Source organism: Papaver somniferum, chromosome 4, assembly GCF_003573695.1.
Source record: "Papaver somniferum cultivar HN1 chromosome 4, ASM357369v1, whole genome shotgun sequence".
Lineage (NCBI taxonomy): Eukaryota > Viridiplantae > Streptophyta > Magnoliopsida > Ranunculales > Papaveraceae > Papaver > Papaver somniferum.
Window position 1 is genome coordinate 119,824,350 of NC_039361.1, and position 19,857 is coordinate 119,844,206.

The 19,857-nt window shown below is 40.5% G+C and overlaps 3 protein-coding genes and 1 long non-coding RNA gene across 4 annotated transcripts; 2 read left to right on the forward strand and 2 right to left on the reverse strand.

Moving 5' to 3' along the window:
• Nucleotides 1-5,176: 5,176 nt before the first annotated feature.
• Nucleotides 5,177-6,076, forward strand: LOC113273056. The gene has a single exon (XM_026522826.1). It carries the CDS (start codon nucleotides 5,177-5,179, stop codon nucleotides 6,074-6,076), a length of 900 nt encoding a protein of 299 aa, XP_026378611.1.
• A 2,596-nt stretch (nucleotides 6,077-8,672) lies between these two features.
• LOC113274231 (transcription factor ABORTED MICROSPORES-like) lies at nucleotides 8,673-9,249 on the reverse strand. Its single transcript, XM_026523684.1, has 2 exons — nucleotides 8,946-9,249; nucleotides 8,673-8,783 (listed from the first exon to the last, which is right to left on the reverse strand). The coding sequence occupies exons 1-2, from the start codon at nucleotides 9,210-9,212 to the stop codon at nucleotides 8,712-8,714; spliced, it is 339 nt and encodes a 112-aa protein (XP_026379469.1). The 5' UTR covers nucleotides 9,213-9,249; the 3' UTR covers nucleotides 8,673-8,711.
• Nucleotides 9,250-9,416: 167 nt separating this feature from the next.
• On the reverse strand, nucleotides 9,417-10,723 carry LOC113273057 (transcription factor ABORTED MICROSPORES-like). The gene is made up of 5 exons (XM_026522827.1): nucleotides 10,635-10,723; nucleotides 10,367-10,540; nucleotides 10,165-10,294; nucleotides 10,015-10,083; nucleotides 9,417-9,929 (listed from the first exon to the last, which is right to left on the reverse strand). The coding sequence occupies exons 1-5, from the start codon at nucleotides 10,721-10,723 to the stop codon at nucleotides 9,417-9,419; spliced, it is 975 nt and encodes a 324-aa protein (XP_026378612.1).
• Nucleotides 10,724-12,723: 2,000 nt separating this feature from the next.
• LOC113274232 lies at nucleotides 12,724-13,401 on the forward strand. Its single transcript, XR_003322880.1, has 2 exons — nucleotides 12,724-13,043; nucleotides 13,186-13,401. It is a non-coding gene; the product is annotated as an uncharacterized LOC113274232 (long non-coding RNA).
• Nucleotides 13,402-19,857: the final 6,456 nt, after the last annotated feature.

The following is a 19,857-nucleotide window of genomic DNA, read 5'->3' on the forward strand; positions in this document are numbered from 1 at the left end:
ACTTGAAATAACAAACCATGTATTTTGTCTAGGTAAGACTTACTCGGTTTTTCAGGTCTCCTGATGAAAAGGGAACCTTCCGGGTGTAAGACCGAGTTTTACGGGAGGCACCGCCGTGATTGTGGAAATTCCCCGGTCATCTCATCTGATAATCGAGTCGTCGATCCATGGTTAGATCGTTCGCTTTTAACCTCTAGGCAGTCCCCAGTCATCCCTCGTCGTGTCAAGACTGATAATCGGGTCTTCTGGTAACAGAGTCATCGATCCCTGAGCGGATCGCCTGCTTCTACCGCCTTGATATCTGGGTCGAAGCATGAGATCGATGGTCGAAAATTGACATTGTAACCGAAATATCAATCTCCCACTGTGGTCGCCAATTGTTTGAGGGTGAAAACGGTTTCTGCTGATATCGGTAATTTCGGGCGTATGGGTGAGAAACGAGTCTAAACCCTAAACAATGTACTGCAAGGGAGTGCTTTAGATTCGAGAGATCAATATGTACAAATCCGGCCTAAACCAAGAAATGGCCGTTCCATACTTGCTTCGATCACAAAGAGGAGGAGAAGGGTTGGTTTTGGGGAGGGAAGCGAATAGAGCGTTGAGACCAGAATAGTTGATTCTGGAAGAGTAGCTGTTTTATGACTTGTATCAGAAAGTCGGAAGCTAACATATGGGAAAGCTAGCCAACGTTATCTGAGTGTTGTATGCTCCTGACCAGAACTTGTTGTTCGGTGGAAATAGGTAATGTCTATTTATACAAGTCGAAGTGAAACGTACTCTGGTCTTATTAAGAAATGGAAAACGGGTGAGTAAATGGGAGGAGGTGGTAACCGGTAACGCTTGGAATTGATGTTCCATAAAATAAAGCGTTTCACCATTACTCCCTGTATTTACTAACCGCCTCATCCTTATGACACTTTCTTATAACGAGCGTAGTGTACGCCGCACGCTGTAAACCGCCAAACCAATACCCAATGAGCATCCCCCAGTTTGTAACATGTGTTGATGTCTCGAAAACATGTAGCATGTTGTTGTTGTATGGCAAGTTAAGCTTGGGAGACTTGTCGGCTCGGTAATGACCTTCAACGGTCGAGATTTTGCATCTTAATAGAAAGTTAGCCGTTGATTATTGCAACCTTTTGTTTGGTAGCCAGTGGCATGAAAGTATGATCATTATGGATTTAATGTGGCCCAGTTAAGTCGCGGCCAAAAGTTAGGGTGTTGGCTTTGTTTAGGCGCGACCAAACTAGGGCCAAAGGTTGCCATGCGTTAGCTAGTAACCTTGGACGGCTAAGATCTACATCTTATATGAAAAAGTGGCCGTTGATTGTTGCAGGCCTTCATTTTGGTAGCCGCATAGGGAAGGCCGGCATGGTATAGCGCGGCAAGGTGATTGGCATGTCATTGGCACATGTGGCATGGCATGCCTTGGCGCGGTCTGGCGTGGCCAAAACTAGGGTTTTGGGCCAAAGGTTACTATGCTTTGTTTGGCGACCTTGGACGGCTAGGATTTGCATCTAGGATGGAAGGGTGGCCGTTGATCGTCGCACGCCTTCGTTTTGGTAGCCGCATGGGGAAGGACGGCATGGTATGGCGCGGCAAGGTGGTTGGCATGCCATTGGCACATGTGGCATGGCATGCCTTGGCGCGGTTTGGCGTTGCCAAAACTAGAGTTTTGGGCCAAAGGTTACCATGCGTTGTTTGGCGACCTTGGACGGCTAGGATTTGCATTCAGGATGGAAGGGTGGTCGTTGATCGTCGCACGCCTTCGTTTTGGTAGCCGCATAGGGAAGACCGGCATGGTATGGTGCGGCAAGGTGGTTTGCATGCCATTGGCACATGTGGCATGGCATGCCTTGGCGTGGCCAAAACTAGGGTTTTGGGCCATAGGTTACCATGCGTTATTTGGAGACCTTGGACGGCTAGGATTTGCATCTAGGATGGAAGGGTGGTCGTTGATCATCGCATGCCTTCGTTTTGGCAGCCGCATAGGGAAGGTCGGCATGGTGTGGCGCGGCAAGGTGGTTGGCATGCTATTGGCACATGTGGCATGGCATGCCTCGGCGCGGTTTGGCGTGGCCAAAACTAGGGTTTTGGGCCAAAGGTTACCATGCATTGTTTGGCGACCTTGGACGGCTAGGATTTGTATCTAGGATGGAAGGGTGGTCGTTGATCGTCGCACGCCTTCGTTTTGGTAGCCGCATAGGGAAGGCCGGCATGGTGTGGCGCAGCAAGGTGGTTGGCATGCCATTGTCACATGTGGCATGGAATGCCATGGTGCGGTTTGGCATGGCCAAAACTAGGGTTTTGGGCCAAAGGTTATCATGCGTTGTTTGGCGACCTTGGACGGCTAGGATTTACCTCCAGGATGGAAGGGTGGTCGTTGATCGTTGCACGCCTTCGTTTTGGTAGCCGCATGGGGAAGGCCGGCATGGTGGGGCCAAGGCCAATGGCGCGGATGGATTGGCATAGTGGGGCCAAGGCTTTGGCACGGACGACTTGGCATGGTGGGGCCATGGCAAGGTGTGGTTGGCTTGGCATGGCGGGGCCAAGGGTTTGGCATGCCATTGGCGCATGGTGCGGCTAGCATGGTTGGGGCCAAGGCAAGGCGCGGTTGGCTTGGCATGGTGGGGCCAAGGGTTTGGCATGCCATTGGCGCATGATGCGGCTACCATGGTTGGGGCCAAGGAAAGGTGCGGTTGGCTTGGCATGGTGGGGCCAAGGGTTTGGCATGCCATTGGCGCATGGTGCGGCTACCATGGTTGGGGCCAAGGCAAGGTGCGTCTGGCTTGGCATGGTGGGGCCAAGGGTTTGGCATGCCATTGGCACATGGTGCGGCTAGCATGGTTGGAATGCCTTGGCGCGGAGATGTGGCTGGCAGGGTTTGCCATTGGCACAGTGGTGCGGCTGGCATGGTTGGCATGCCTTGGCGTCGAGATGTGGCTGGCATGGTTTTCTATTGGCACAGTGGTGCGGCTGGCATGGTTGGCATGCCTTGGCGCGGAGATATGGCTGGCATGGTTTGCCATTGGCAAAGTGGTGCGGATGGCATAGTTGGCATGCCTTGGCTCGGAGATGTGGCTGGCATGATTTGCCATTGGCACAGTAGTGCGTCTGGCATGGTTGGCATGCCTTGGCGCGGTAGCATGAGAATTAGGGTTTGGAATAGATGATGTCGGTCAATGTTAAGGGTTCTGCCGTGGAACATGACACATAAAAAAAAGGTACCCTGGTAATTCTTACGTAGACATGCTGATAGATTCAATAAATGTGCTAATGGTCATAGTGACGTCATGTCAGTTTTACGATTTTACGATTTTAACCCTAAGCTAAAAACCACCATCAACAGCTATGTACGACGATTCATACCAGTTCTAGGCACCAGCATGGAAAGCCTTCTTCCGCTACTCAGAAAAGGGTCCAATTGGGAATGGGGAGAAGAACAACAGATGGCACTTGAAAAAATCAAAATGTTTCTAACGCGCCCGCATGTAATGCGCCCACAAATTCCGGGGGAACCTTTATACCTCTATGTGGCAAACACAGATAAAGCAATCGGTGTTGTCCTCGTCCAAGATATGGGGAATGATAACTTAACCCCGATATATTACATAAGCAAAGCACTAAAGTATACAGAGTTACGTTACTCACCAGCGGAAAAGGCGTGACTCCCCCTAGTCTTAGCAACACAAAAACTGATACACTACCTACTAGCACATCAAACATATGTAGTGGCCTCGGGAAACACGGTAGCTTACTTTTCCGCAACCACTATCCCGTCCGGGCGAATGGCTCGCTGGTCAGTACAACTCTTTGAGTTCTCCCTCCAACCAGCAAAACCCAAGGGGATCCTAGGTCAAGCCATCGCAGACTTGTTGGCAGCCTTCCCAGGGTGTGCAACAACTCCTGTCCACGAAGACATCCTCGGAGAAATAGCCGTGGAAGAAGAATCCAAGATGTGGTTACTTTACTTCGATGGTTCGTCACACAGGGACAAAGGGGGTACCGGGGTTGTTCTGATTACCCCGGATGACGAATTAATATCCAAAGCATTCAAACTCGACTTCCCATGCACAAATAACGCCGCTGAGTATGAAGCTTTCCTTTTGGGGTTGAAGATCTCCAGGGACGTTGGAGCTCAAGACATTGAAGTTAAAGGAGACTATCATCTTCTAATACAGCAATTGTTAGGAGAATTTAGCGTCAAAGAGCCGATATTGGCTTCATACAGAGACAAATCCCAGAGATTAATTGGGGAATTCGAGAGTGTGTCACTTGCCCACACGGGAAGAACAACTAATAAACATGTTGATGCCTTGGCCACTTTAGCATCTAGTCTGCAGATGATAAATGTGAGTGAAGAAACCATCACGGTGGTAAAAAAACACAATCCCATCAACTTGGTTTGAGGACGTCATTTTCGAGGACGGAGACGACTGGCGACGTCCAATTCTAAAGGACCTTAAGCAGCAACCTGAGGATCGGCAGTTGCCGTGGAAGACTTTGAGCAAATATAAAATAATAATTGGGGGATTATACTTTATTACCACCGGGGGGATCCTATGCAGGTGCATAGGAAGCATAGAAGCAAAAAAATTATTACAGAAAAGGATCCAACGGGCTGGTTTTCATTGGCCAGATATGGTACAACAAGCAAAAAAATTCATGAACGTACCTGCGGTCTTGGACTCGAAATACCCCTACAGAGAAGGATCCAACGGGCTGGTTTTCATTGGCCAGATATGGTACAACAAGCTCAAACCTTTCAAGACAATTGTGAAGCTTGTCAAGGAGCCCCGATACACAGGGAAGCCTTCATTATTGACGAGGAAGACTGGTGGACCCCATACATCGAGTATCTGACTGAAGGGACTCTGCCAGATGATAAAAAAGCAGCCAAGAAGCTGGAAAAGAGAGCCTGAAAATTCTTCGTCATAGATGGGGAACTCTTCCACCGATGCTTTAATAAAAATACGCTAAAATGTGTGGATCAAGCAAATGCCACTCGCATCATGGAAGTAAGTCATGACGGGTAACACCAAGAAAAGGCAAGACTTTTCACTAAAATCCATGATGCAGGGTATTACTGGCCAACAATGGAAATTGAATCACCGAATATGTGCAAAAGTGTGAGCAATGCCAAATCCATGGGAATTTAATCCATGCACCACATACCATGCTCCAGGACACATGTACTCCATGGCCCTTTCATAGTTGGGGGCTAGACATCATCGGACGAAGCAACCCTAAATCATCTAAACAACACGAATACATCATCACTGCCACGGAATATTTCACAAAATGGGTTGAGGCTATACCGCTAAAGGGAGCCACCGGAGAAGTGATCTCGACTTTCATCAAAGAACACATAATATGTTGTTTCGGAATTCCTATGTACATCATTTCCGACAATGGTACACCCTTTGTCAATAACGATGTAACAAAGCTCCTGGGAGCCTTCCGAATTAAGCAAAAGGTATCAACCCCCTATTACCCACAGGGGAATGGGAAAGCGGAATCTACTAATAAATCCTTGCTCAGAATCTTAAGCAGAAGCCTCTACGAAAACAAAAGAGCATGGCATGAAGAATTCCCACTTTCCCTAATGGCATACCGAATTTCCAAGCGAACATCCACAGGGTCTTCACCATACATTTTGGTATACGTAGAAGATGTTATCATACCTGCTGAGGTGATTATAGCCTCGGCACGAATCCTATCAGCAAGTGGGGTCGACCTCGACAGTCAGCGCTTTCGTTCCCTTGACATGATTGACGAACGGCGGGATATTTCTGAATACAAGAACAAGCAATATCGTGAGCGACAAGCAAGATTCTACAACCAACATGTCAAAGAAAGACACTTCGAAAAGGGGAAACTTGTACTTGTCGTAGCCCTACATGTCCAAAGAGAAGGCAGTGCCGGCAAATTTGCCCCAAACTGGGAAGGACCATTCCGCATATGCAAAGTCGGGGGATCTGGATACTACAAACTCGAACATGCCGATGACACCAAGATTAAAGGCAAACGCAACTCCAAAATCAATGGGACCTGGTTAATAAAGTTCTATGCATAAATAAACTATAGTCCAAGTGTCTTAACTCAAGGGAAATGCCCACTGATACCCTTTGTCTTGAATGAAACAATGCATCCTCTACTACTCTACATCTTTCTCCACTTCAGCATATCCTGACTCGTCAATTTATATTGACGCAACCAAATACTCGGCACAAAACACTACAAAGAAAGGGCACTGAGGAGTGAACCCCAGACATGCCAAACACGGGCTAGCCCCGCATAATCTAAACTTATAACAAAGAATTTATTTCCTTCATATTCTATGCTTAACCACGTATCTATACAGGGTAATCACGGGCAATACACGACCCTCCAAAATTTAACCGGAATGGGAAGAGACCCTACCTCGGAAACTTCCCAACAAAAAGGGGGAGGGTGAGGAAGGAACTCATAAAACATGGCAAGAAACATGAAAACCAAATGGTTACGTCCATGACATTGACAAACAGAGCAACACATAAAACAATAAAGAAACAAATTATAGTCTTACATCAGAAGCAAGAAAACTAAACTAATCAAGGAAGTTGTACATCCGAAACAAGAAAATGAAATTCTAAACCAAACTATCAAGGAAGCCGACGGAGCTCCTCCTGTGCTCGCGCCAGAGCAATGGCGACTGTGTCCTTACTACGAAGCGCCGAAAGTATACGAAAGAATGTTATCAAACGTCGCCTCTGATAATAGCGGTAGTACACGAAAAATAGAGGAGGCAGCAGGAGACCTTCATCCATCAGACGCTCCGAGTTTGCTATGAAAATATCCCAATGAGCATGGCAAGTGGTGAGATGGTTAAAAACAATGGGAAGAACCCGGAAAAGGTGTTCAAGACGAACTATTTCCAAGACCAGGCGGACACGAGACATTGCAAAAGAAAAATTGATTAAAACTTAGAAAGAAAATAAAGATAGTTAAACTCCCTTTTATAGAAGGGTAATTAATTACAGTCATTCATGAATTCAACTGCCACTCATTTGAAACGCAAGACAAGAAAAAAAAGGGAAAAGAGAAAACAGCAAAAGGAAAGCACGAGTGAGACGCCCACGGCTAAACTGCACGATGATGGTCGATAGCTTGATCAACCTCTGCCAACAAAGAGCGAGCCTCATCCAATGAACGACGTGCCCTTACACACTCAGTATTCATATCCACCAATAATTGATAAGTACGACCTAGCGCTTCCGAGGAAACCTTCGATTGTTCCACCCACTCGGCCCAAAGACGAGCATGCATTGCCCGACGATGGGTCACTAAGCAATCTACTTCTCCTCGAACTAATGATAAACGACGAGCCTATTTGACAGGTGTCGACCCAAGGAATACTGAATAACCTTCCCGATGATGTGCCATCACGACCACGGAAAATCCCAGAAAGAAAAAGAAAGAACAGTTGGGGAGAAGGAAAAATAGCAAGACAATTGTCAAGACAGGTACTTATACTAACAGAGGAGAGCGCTTGAAACGAGTAATAAAGGGGATCAACACCAAAGAAAGAAAGACGCGTGGAAGACGGAAAGAAACATTGGGACAAGGAATTCTGAGAGAAACAAGGATCATGACTGACAGGGGGTTTCAGGAAAAGTAGAGATCCTCAGGCCTGGAGTTGCAATTAACGGGGGCTTCACGAAGAGAGGAATCATAAGGAGACATTGTTCTGAGCATGAGTTAATGACTGACCGCCGAGTCTACAAGCCTCGACAATACAGTCAGGGGGTTAATGTAAACATGGGAATCTGACTAAGAGCCGGGGACGATAATGGGGCTTTGGGTGTGAGCCAAAGCCACCATTGCCAAGACCGGGGTCGCCATGTGCGCTGGCGGGTTTCCCCAAAGGCAGGATGCCCTGAAGATAATAACCGATGGGCGCCCAAATAGTCCCTCGTGTGATAGTACATGTGTACGGCTAATAATGGAAGATTTACTAGAAAAGGTATTAAGGTACACGTGTACGGTATCCACATGTAGGGCTTTGCCTATAAAAACAAGGAATTTTTCCAAAAAAATTAGAGTTCTCCAAATAATTGTATTGTGTATTGGGATTAGTCTCCACATTACCCTAAGATAATTTAACGGTGTTTACACAAACCAAAGGGTACGGGATCCTTTTGCTTCCTCTAGTCGTGATCTGTCAACCTTACTCTGTGTGTGAGATAAGTAACAAGTTCTTTTGCTGACTCGGTTGAACCTCCAAACACAGTTGGATTACATAGACAGGGGTCAATATGATCACGTAGCCTGTTGTGTACTAATCAGATTAAATTTGATGCTGAAAGCCAGATCAGATGAAAATAAACACTCTCGAGGTCTGATTGAACGCATCTGACTCACCTCACTACTATGTGTTGTTCCGGTAAATTATAAAATTGGAATACCACGCAATGCTAGATATAGTGATCCGGTGTCACGATTTGGAAGACTTCTAGACGTTCAAGATGTTGTTTAAGTCTCGGAATGTCATTACTTCAACTTAGGTCTGTAGTTGGATATTACAGGAAGATCAGTGTCTAAATTACAACAACTGTATCCGGGACAAACCAAGTAAAATGAGTTTCTTTTGCACATAAAAGGTTAGATTGTAAAACCGAACTGAAGAAGAACTGGGTGCTGGATCCTTTGCTTCTTCTAGGTGTAATCCTTCAACCGTTGCTGTGTGTGAGATTAAGCAGCAAGTCCTTCACTTCTTGTTCTTGAACTTCCTCATGATCAGCCTGTTACGTACGTCAAACAAAATGGCGTTAGAAATCATTTCGATCATCTATGGTGTTAAAACTTGACGGTAGAAAACAACAAAGTTCTAAAATTGACTTGCAGTGTTTAGTAACTGACTGAACTCAGTTTTAGGAGCTTAAATGAAACTTTCAAAACCATACCGCTAAAATGAGAATATACGAAGCCATCCCTTTGAAATTCGTTACATTGGCGTTGGTTACTGTAAGCCCTGCTGAATTCACAGCCTCCATCAGCTTCAGAAATCCACCTTGAGTTTGTTTGTCAAAGAAATTCAGTAGAAACTCTTTCACGCCAATCCGTTTCACTTCAACTTGCACCTTTATATCTTGTGTCATGTCAATCGATGGATCCTGGTATTCTTCTGATTCCTCTAGCTCGTCACGGTTATAGTTTTCCTCTTCTTCCATGTCCTTGAGCTCATTCTGAAGATCTGTAACTTTGTTCTTCAACTCCATGATATATGATATTGAATCTCCAAGGGTTGATAATATATCCATCTGAAGAGTATCACAACACATAAAATGCAATTCATTATAAGCAAATGCTGTCACTTGAGACGCAAAGTTCTAAAAACAAACCATAAATCACAAAAAGAACTATAAAAAATCAAGCTAAGCTACCTTGGTAATCTTTGGAACCACAGAACGCAAACAATGGATCCTTTCTTTAAGCTTTGTCCTCCTATTCCTTTCTGCTATCAAGTTCTTTGATTTGTGTTTTTCGGGTCCGGCAGCAACCTTCAAATGTTCTTCGTTTTCTTCCATCAACCCACTACTACAACTCGGCATCAAATTCATATTTTGGCCAAACAAATAACTGCCTATAATCCCACCACCACCTGACTGTGTTGAAGCACAAAGACTTTGTGAACTATAATTAAAACCGGAATCAAGAGATGCAGGGTCATCTGAAGGTATTGAACCTGTTGACGATCCTTCGTAAGAGCGATCAAAGTTGTGTTGAGTGGTAACAGGAAGATATTGATGAACAGGAATGCCTTTTAGTTCTTCCATTAAGGGAGGAAAACTTGGAAGAAAATCTTGGAATTGGTTCATAGTTTGTTGCTCCAATGTAGTGTTATATAGAGAAATGACAAAGTCTATGATGTTGTCATCCCTGGGTACCTGAAATCGCCATATTCGTATATATATATTTCAACAACAAAACAAGGCCAAACATTAAGGATCGCAAACTAGCTTTAATTCTTACATTGTTTGCAACATAAAGCTCTATGAGACAACCCAAGTATGGAATGAGAAGCTTTGTTCCAGCTTTTTCCTGATAAAATAAGTTCAAAAACAAATAAATATGAAGGAAAAGTTCAAACCATGATAAGGTACAGTCTTTGAAGTTGCTTACACAGCAAATAAGACTAGAACTTAGAAAAGGGACTAATTGAAATAACACTTGGATACCCACATTTTGAGATGAGCTTGATTCGAGCCTGAGCCACCTTGCTTTGCCAGAGATTAGAACTTTTCCATGGATCCTGGTTACAAAAATTTTAAATTAGAGAGATCAGAGAGAGCGAGAGAGAGAGAGAGAGAAAGAGGGAGATTACCCAGAAGCTAAAGTAATGGTAGTAGGCAACTTGGCAATGGCTTCACAAGCATTAGATTTTCTTAAGTGCTGAAACACCAAATCTCTACAGGGTTTATATAAATGGCCTTCTTCTCCACCATCTTGGATGTCATCTTCAGCTCCACCACAACAACAACCCAACCACTCCAAAGCACTAAAATCAAAATTTTCACAAAAAGAAAAATCAAATCACACTGATATACTACTACTCATAGTGTAAGAAGCATAATGTAATAAAATGTGTTTACCTTGTCTCATCATTTCTTAGTTTCCAAACAACACCATAATCCCAAAATTTTGATCTCACAAGAGGTCTTAACCATTCCACTTCATTCATCTTTCCCTTGTTTGAATAATCTCTGTAATCGCGTAACCAAGTAGTTAGCCTTTTGAATCAGGTCAAATATCATATGGGTTCTAAAAAGACAAAGGCTGTTTAGTGAATCTTTTTTTGCAGAGAAGTAAATCTGCAGTCAGTGACTCAGTGGAATCGGTTCTCATGGACTTTGAATGGTATTTTTTCTGTTTTGAAAATGGACCAAAAAGAGAGAGAGAGAAGAAGTCTGCAGCAAAAAGTTCAAAATGGAAACTCAACGAGTGTAGTAAAAGACAAACGAGACGAGAGGGATAAACGAAAATCATATCAGAGAATAGCTCAGTTTCTGACATAGAAATTATCCGTACAAGAAAAGACTAGCCAGAATAGGAGGTACTGTGTAGGGCTGCACAGGAACCGTCTCGTCCCATGAAACTGTACCGGAACCGCAGGAACCGTATCGGTACCGTCCCGGAACCGTGGTCAGATGGGACAGGTACAAGTACCAAAAACTGATACCGTGCCTAAAGTAGGTACAAGTAACGGTTCTAGGCTATTCCCGTCCTGTCCCGTCCCATACTACCGAGGATTTTTATTCATACTTCTTTTAAGTGCAACACTACTTTTGGAATGTTTTGGGAGCTTCATATACCTTTCCTTCATGGAAAATGAACAACGCAGGCTACAAATTATGATCCTTCTGCATGAACTTTGGTGTAGGTATATATGCATGTCTTCTGGTTAATTAAACTTTTCTTGTACTGATTGATATTCAAGATCATGTCTCAGGTAACGCACACAACTTTCCTCCTCGCTCACGTTTGCTTCTTGTTTTACCATGTGGTGTCAATTATGACGCTTCGCCGATTACGGCATTCTATTACTGACCTACCAGACTCAATTCGATGGGTTACTGAGCCTGTTTGGATTCTAGCTCTTTCTTATTTCATACCATATCTTGAGACTGTAGCCATCACCAGTGTACGTGGTTGCTTAAGTATCCTTTTACCGTTGTTACTTTGTTTCTTGTGAATATTAGTATTTTGTTAATGTAGCTTTGCAATGCCTTCGTTGTTTCCAACTAACTAATTTTAGTGTTTCTTTTTCAAAATATGTGCAGTTCCCGTACTATGAATTTGTCGACCGGGCGTCAATATACAAAGTGGGATGCTTGTATTACGCAACTTATTTCTTCGCAAGCTTTCCAATGTTTTTGAGGTAAAATGTGAATTCAAATTCTTGCAATGCGTTCAATTTCTAGCTATTAGGAAAAAGTGGATTTTTTTTAACATATGGTATAGGTAAAGAACCGGTCCCGTCCCGTCCCGTACCGAGTTAAACAGGTACAAGTCCCGTCCCGTCCCGTCCCGTACTACACGGATACAGGTACAAGTACAAGGTACAGGTACCGGCCACAGGGCGGTACAAGTACTGAGCTATGCAAAAACCCGTACCGTCCCGTTCCATGTGCAGCCCTAGTACTGTCATGCTTTTCAAACTTGCTTTGTTTTTGTTAACGTTTAATGGGTATTCAAGAAACAATTATGACTAGCTTTGGGTTTGCAGGATGTGCCCTATCCTAATCTCGTGTTTTCCTCCTTCGATTGGGTTATTATTTACCAACGAATTCTTAACAGTCTGAAACATATATAGGTTGGGGCGTGAGGGGCGGTTTTTTTCTCTCGATTTTTTTCGTTGTTTATAAAAAAAGATTGATTATTTACAGGCCAAGCTGACACTGCGAAAAACAATGTTGCTTATACTAGTCACGTTTCAGGAAAAGTAATGTTTATTCAAATAATGATCTCAATATTGACATTTCAATGAATTTAAGCTTTATTTGAATGTACAACAAAAAAATGATTATGTTTAGAGTTTGTTAAACAGTTATTGTGTTTGTGTTTGTTATTTCATCGAAAAAAATTGACCCATTATTTTCTGATCCAATTCTGTTACAAGTCTAAAAATAGATATGGTTATTGGCATATAAATACATTGTTTATGCAAGCACATTTCTTTACCAGCAAGAACAAGACGAACAAAGAAGGAGAAAATACCTAATAATTGTTAACAGTTATTATTATTTTCTTTCTTTCTTTTGTTCTCTACATTTTCAGTCACAGAAGTAAAATGGCAGGAAAGATAAATGTTGCAATTCTGTTGATGTGCTTTATAGTTCTTGTTGTGGCAGTGCAGCTCATCCAAGCTCATGGTGATGAAGGTACCGACGTTTACAAAGTATGCTTCATGAAGTGCTTTGATTTTTGGAAGGCAACAGGCCTTGCCAACACACACTGTGAAATCAAATGCGACCAACTGTGCAGTCATGTTGAAAAATACGGTACTACTCCTTTTAATGCCTATACTTATTCTTAGATTTGTAAATTGGTTTTTAATAACGGCTTAAAACCTACATTAGACACGAATTCTAGTGTTTATAAGTCATTTTTATACATCTAAATTTGTTATAAAAAAATTTGCAGGCAAATACGTGGAAAACTTCCCCAATTTGAAGCCTTAATTTGTGATCAAGAAATAATTCTGCGCCATTTGACCAATCTAAAGAATAATCCTAAATTGTACTGTAATAAATGTAGTATGAATTATTCTTTTATCTTATCATTCATAATTATCTTCCTGTTGTGATATTATAAACGATTATATGAATATATTTTAATTTATATATTCGTTCTTAAGTATCATATATATAAAATATCTTTTATAATTAATCTGTATTGTTTGATTTTTTTATATATACTTTATAATTTCATCAATTATTAGGCAAATCCGTCCACAAAAAATGTATGTGTAAGGCTACAAATATATGGTGTTGTCGCACCAACACATACTTCCACACCAATATACACATGTATATATACAATCAAACCAGAAATCAAAGTAGAGCTCGACAAAACATATAAAATTAACTCAAAGATCAAAATCTACATCCATATAAAACATCAACATTGAAAAATTATATATTTTATACTTTGGTCATTCTCAATTCAATCGGCTTCATTTTATTTAAAACCAGACGACCACCGTATGGTTAAGGAGAATGCAAAATCTTAAAATTAGCAAAACTAGTGACAAAAAACCAAGGTGACCAAACTTGTGATACAAAAACCTCATTCAAATGTTGGGAACCATTAAAACTCCATCTTAAACAAAATCGATACAAAAACCCCATCAAAACAAAATTGATACAAAAATCCCAATTTTCAAAATTTGGTTTCATCAAATTTTATGTTGGTTTCATCAAATTTTTGGAGGTTTTTGTGTTAATTTTGTTTTGATGGGGTTTTTGTGTTACTTTTGTTTTGATGGGTTTTTTGTGGATGGATAGTGACACCTTTGGGGTTATAACTCGCGGACCGTGAAATTAAACCAAGAAGAAAACAAGAAAAAACAATTACTTCCCATAGTACACTTTATGACTAGTATTCTCGTCTGAAATGTTTCGCAACTGATTCTCAAACTATCAAGACAAATAACATAACCAAAAAAGTTCTCTAAGAGTACATACTAACAAGTTAATTATGTATCTTAAAGTATCCCTATTCGTTTCCATGTATACATGTGAGTTTTTCAAATGAACAATCTTCTTCCGTATATGAGTGATCATTGTTGTTGTTAGTTAAATCTTGTTGCATAAGAAGAATGATTTTCTTTGTTTTCGGGGTAATTCTTGCACTTTTCTCGATAGTACAAATTAACCAACCTTCATTGCTGCTTTTTCCATCTGGTTGATAATTATGTTTTCTCTCTTAATTTAAAGACCTAGATAAATTAGTTTCTCACTAGTGAATCAAAGACTGAATTAACTAGCTTACACTAATAGTAAATTAATATTATATGTAATGACCAGGCTCTCCATCGATATTGTCTCCACTTAGTCACATCGGTCATATGACACTGTGGATTTTTTAACGGACATCGCAGCAATCAACTAGCAGTATCTTCCCATGAGGTTAGCCATCCATGGATTACTCATACCGAGTACGCTTAACTGCTGAAGAAGCCTCGGTATTAGGCCAAACTATTACTTACATTACTTTCATCGAACCCAACCTGCAAATCAGGGTAATACATTATGTGTTTAATTTGTACCTATAAAAAGTATCTTTAGTATTGTTCAGCATTATTTGAGATGTCACGGTCTACAAATTCTAAATTTGATTGCAATACTGGCAACTGGCCAGGTGACTCACTAGGATACTAGAAACTAAGTGCACAAATAATTTTGCACTAACTACAAACTAAGTGCACAAACTAGGAGACGTGGGTATACCATTTCGAACATACTATTTCCTGCCAGTATTAGAAGCATCTTGGTAGAATAGTGGTAAGGTCCCAATATTTCTGACTTGCAATAATTTAGCAAGAGTAAACATTGAAACACCATAAAAACCTATAACTTGAAACAAGTTCCTTGCAATATTTGTGTAAACTGATTTATACTTGGGATATGTCGGTGATGAAAACTCTGCGATCAAGATCTTAGAGATATCTTTGATTGCTATTATCGACTTCGTATAATTGATTGTTGTTGCTTGAATAAGCATCATATTTCACTACTTGACTATCCACCTTCTCTAGGCGAAAAGTGACGACACTCAAATGAATAAGAATTATGTCTGCTGAACTTTCTTGTTTTCTTATAAGATGTTTTTATGATCACTACAGGTGATTGATGTCTAAATAATTGGTTTATTATTTTATTTCTTTGCGAACATAGGGAAAATTAAATTTAGATATTGAAGAAGTTATATATGCCTCTCTTTTTTTAAAAATAAAAAGTTATATGTATCTTAGGTTCAAAGTGGGCTTCAAAATGTTACTATTGAAGGTCATGTAGAAAGACTCGAGTTCAGCGACATTATAAAAATGAGATATAGAATGTTAAGATGAACTTTCAAAAAAGTTACACTTCCTTCATCCTATGAAAAACGTTTTTCATTTTACCTAAAAATAGGTAAGGTATTGAACAATTGTTGTTTCTCCCTTAAGTTTTGAGCTCCTCGATATATTGTTCTATTAACATTCAGTACGTTGATGAAGGATTGAAACGCCCTTCAGTCGTATGCCATTTCGACCTCTGCTAGCTAGTCCTACCAGCGCTTTACGTAGCTCCTTATCGTTATGTTCTCTTAATGATTTAAAGAGAACAAAGTCCCAATCTGAGTTTGAAAGTTTTTTTAGTACATGAATTGTAAAAGGAGGTTGAGCCTGGTGCCCCAAAGTTGTGTTCCACCATGATGAGCAGATAAATTTTTCGTGACCAAGGCAATGGAGGAAGCTATTTACGCATAATTGATGGGTAATTATTTTTATTTATTTTATTTACTCTAGTTTTATTGTTGATTCACTTAATCACTGCTTTTACGGATCTTTAATTTGATTACATGTTTTTCCTAATTATTTGTCATTCAATTTGATAGGTCATGCTTTGTTAAATCAGTTGATAATCTATGCTTAACGTTTACAAATAATATTTGAAAACATATCTGATTATAGTGAATAAAGATATAAAAGGACTTAAGAGGTGACCAGAGTTTTGAAATATTTATAGTATTATTCAATCATGAGTAGTTGTGGAATTCGTAGTCTTGATTGTTTTTAAAATCTTGTTATAACTTTTAATTGAATTTGTTATTTTTGTAGCGTTACAAGTGAAACCTAAAAGTCAATCTTCACAAGTCTCGGACGAATCTCTTATTTACCACTTTACAAACACATCAGATTGGTTGTTCGAGCACCACAATTTTTTGTTTCTATTCAACTTTTTTCGCCCTTCCCCGCTTTCTTTTTCATTAGCTACTTTATTTGTCGTATTTATTTGCTCCTTCGTCTTCTTCTCTGTTCGAGCAGTTGTTTGTGTTTTTGCAGTACGTCTACCCTCCGTGTTGATTCTTATTAATTGTTTTTTTTTGTTAGTCGTGAAGGTTGGTTTGTATTTGGCATGTTGATTCGTGTAAGTCTTTGGATAATGTTGTCCATATCTTTGTCCGAGCTTTCGGCTTCTTTCGGTTGTACTATGTTGTTATGGCTTTATCTTATCTCCTGATGGGTGATATGATGACTCCCATACTGGCCTTATTTTCTTATGACTGCTGCTGGTACTCTTGCTGCCTTGTTCTTCCAACCATCATTTCTTACAGGGTGAGTATTTATATATAATGTAGCGTCTCTACGTGACTTTTTTATTGTGCTTTCACTATGTTAATATTTTAGGGTTACTCTACTTTGCGTGTTCAACCGAACAAATCACTATTCTCCTGCAGCAAGTCTCCTAACTTTGACTTGCCATACATAGCAATCTGCTACACTTTTTCCACGAAAACACTCGAGACATCAAACATGTCACAAACTGGGGGATACTCATCAGGGTATTGGTCTGGCGGTTTACAGCGTGCGGCGTGCAACACGCCCATTATAAGAAAGTTTCAGAAAGTAGGGCAGTTAGTGGCGGCAAGAAGTGGTGGGTGTAAACTAACCCGTCTCCTTCATAATGGGAACGTGGTTTTCTGGCATTTACACACGACCCTACTTCTCTATCACTCAATCATTCCAACTTTCTACGAGATCAGGGTGCGTTCAATATGACTTGTATAAATAGGTTCTACCTATTTCAACCAAACGGCAACAGTTTGGTTAAAAACAACACAGTATCCAGAAAACACCAAAGAACTAATAGCTTACATCCCACAAGCCAGTTCCAAATTCTGATACAAGTCATAAAAAGCCACACCTTCAGAATAAACCATTCTGATCTCAACACCTTCTTTGCTTCCCTCCCTAAGACCAAACCTTCTCCTTCACTTTGTGACCGAAGCAAGACTGGAACGACCATTTCTTGGTTTAGGCCAGGATTGTACAGATTGATCTCTCGAATCTAAAGTACTCCCGTGTAGTGCATTTGTTTAAGGTTTAGATTTGTTTCTCATCCATACACCCACATTTACCAAAACCAGAAGAAACAGTTTTTACCCACAAACACAAGCAAACTGATTAACTGAACATTATGATGTTCAAAAGAGTATGTCATCCAGGGGTTTGTGAGAAACCTCGCGCCACAAGGTGATTCTTTATACTATAAGACTTTATTCTTCCCAATACACTTTGTGACAAATAACCACATATGTTCCACATGCTTTACACTAGGTTGGTTAGCACTACCATATCAAATACCCGTATTTTTGTCAAAGAACTAAGTTCTATCTGGATTGCGTAGGCCAAATATGCTATTTATTTGAAATGAATCAAAATAAAGCATGGTTCGATCTCATTGTGCTCTACTTCTGGAGCAACTATTTATGGATTATATCATCATTGTGTACGCATGATCCATGACTCATATGCATTCTCATAATCCGTCAGGATTTCATTGTTCTCTATAATCATTTAAAACTTCGGGGCTTCCTCCATTTTTATTCATAAACATATTCAGAGACAATCTTATGAGATGATTTCTGATGATATAAATAAGTTGTGCCTTACTCACCTACTTCCTTTCTAGGTGAGGATTGATTGGACCAAGTGGTCTCTCCAACTTTCTTTTTGGATCCACAGCCTCAACCACACTTCCACTGAGTGTAGTTGCAACACCTTAGTCTATGGTGTATATCCCTTATTGAGGATTTGTAACTTTGTAGGTAGGTTTGCAGCTGGTATGTGTGATATCATCACTTTAGCAACAACACTGTACATTCTGAAAATCGAATATTCTTTATCACTTGACATATACATTTGTGGAGTACAAGAATCAATATGAGACTCAGTGGGAACACACCACGACAATTTCTGTCGTTTCCTTAGAAAATACTTTTTCTTATCTCCTCCTAACGACAGGAATACTGTCTCATTAAAGTGATAACCCACAAATCTAGTGGTAAGAGATCTCCTACCAAAAGGTTTAAAATGCGGATAATTGTTGGGAGTAAATATCCAACAAACTACTTAATCGTTTTTGTGACCCATCATAGTATGATGTGGAGTCGTAATGGCACATATATAGTGCAACCAAAAATGCGTAAGAACAAGAATGTCAGGCTTAAAGTCAGTTACCAACTGGTACGCAGAAAAGGTTGACTAATATTGGGTTCTAAAAACGAATTAAGTAAGATGCGTGTAATATTGCATATCCCCAAAGCAATAAAAGACAGGTTGGTACGCATAACTTATTCCTTAGGCACCATTTGTAACCTTTGATGGTAGCCTCTGTGAGACCATTGGGTATAAGATGCTCTATATTTATCTTATTAAACATGCAATATTCATCAAGTCCTTTTGATGTAAATTCTACAGCATTAATAAGGGTGGTGAGCCTTTGCACTTTGTATTGTGTAATATGTGCTAGGAGTTTTTAAACGCAAATTTCTTGGGAACTATAACTAGTCCAAATTTTCAAAACATTCACCAGAGCCATAAATCACTTTAATGGTCCACATTCTGCATGAATATTTTTCTAAATTTTCACCTTGTTATCTTTGTAATATGGATTGTTTACCATTTGCATATTAGGATGGTCTCGATCCTCTTTTACTGAAGACTTTGTAAAATGAGTGATATGCTCTCTTACTTAAAAGCATAATGGGAGGGGGGAGGGGGTTGTGCATCTGGTACTTTAGAAAACACTTATTGAGAGATATGTCGTTACTTCGCATTCTGTCAATCTTTTTCCCGTTGTCTCGTCCACTCAAATACATCGATGTATGTATGAGTCCTTTCAGAACGAAACATCATGTCACAACCAAAGTGCCTTTATGGTTATGTCAAGGTCTGTATGAGTCAATTTCCAACATTTCATCGTCGGGGTCAATATGGATTCAATAATCCAAATTAATACTATAATGATTTACATTTCACTAAATTGACTCACTAGTCTCTCTAAAGTATGTTTCCTTCCAAATACATTAGTGACTATAAAAAATACAACCAATTACATTATCATCACAGTCAGCTTCCACATGATATCCATTTGCATGGGTTTCTTTGGAATTTAATAAGGTGTGATTATCTCTCGGTACATATAGAGATTTTGTGACGTCTTTGTTTTATCTTGAAAACAAAATTTTGAGCACTGTTGCGCTCGATGATCCAATCCTTGTGGTCACATTATAAGGAAATAGTTCAACAACTAGTTTAAATTCCTT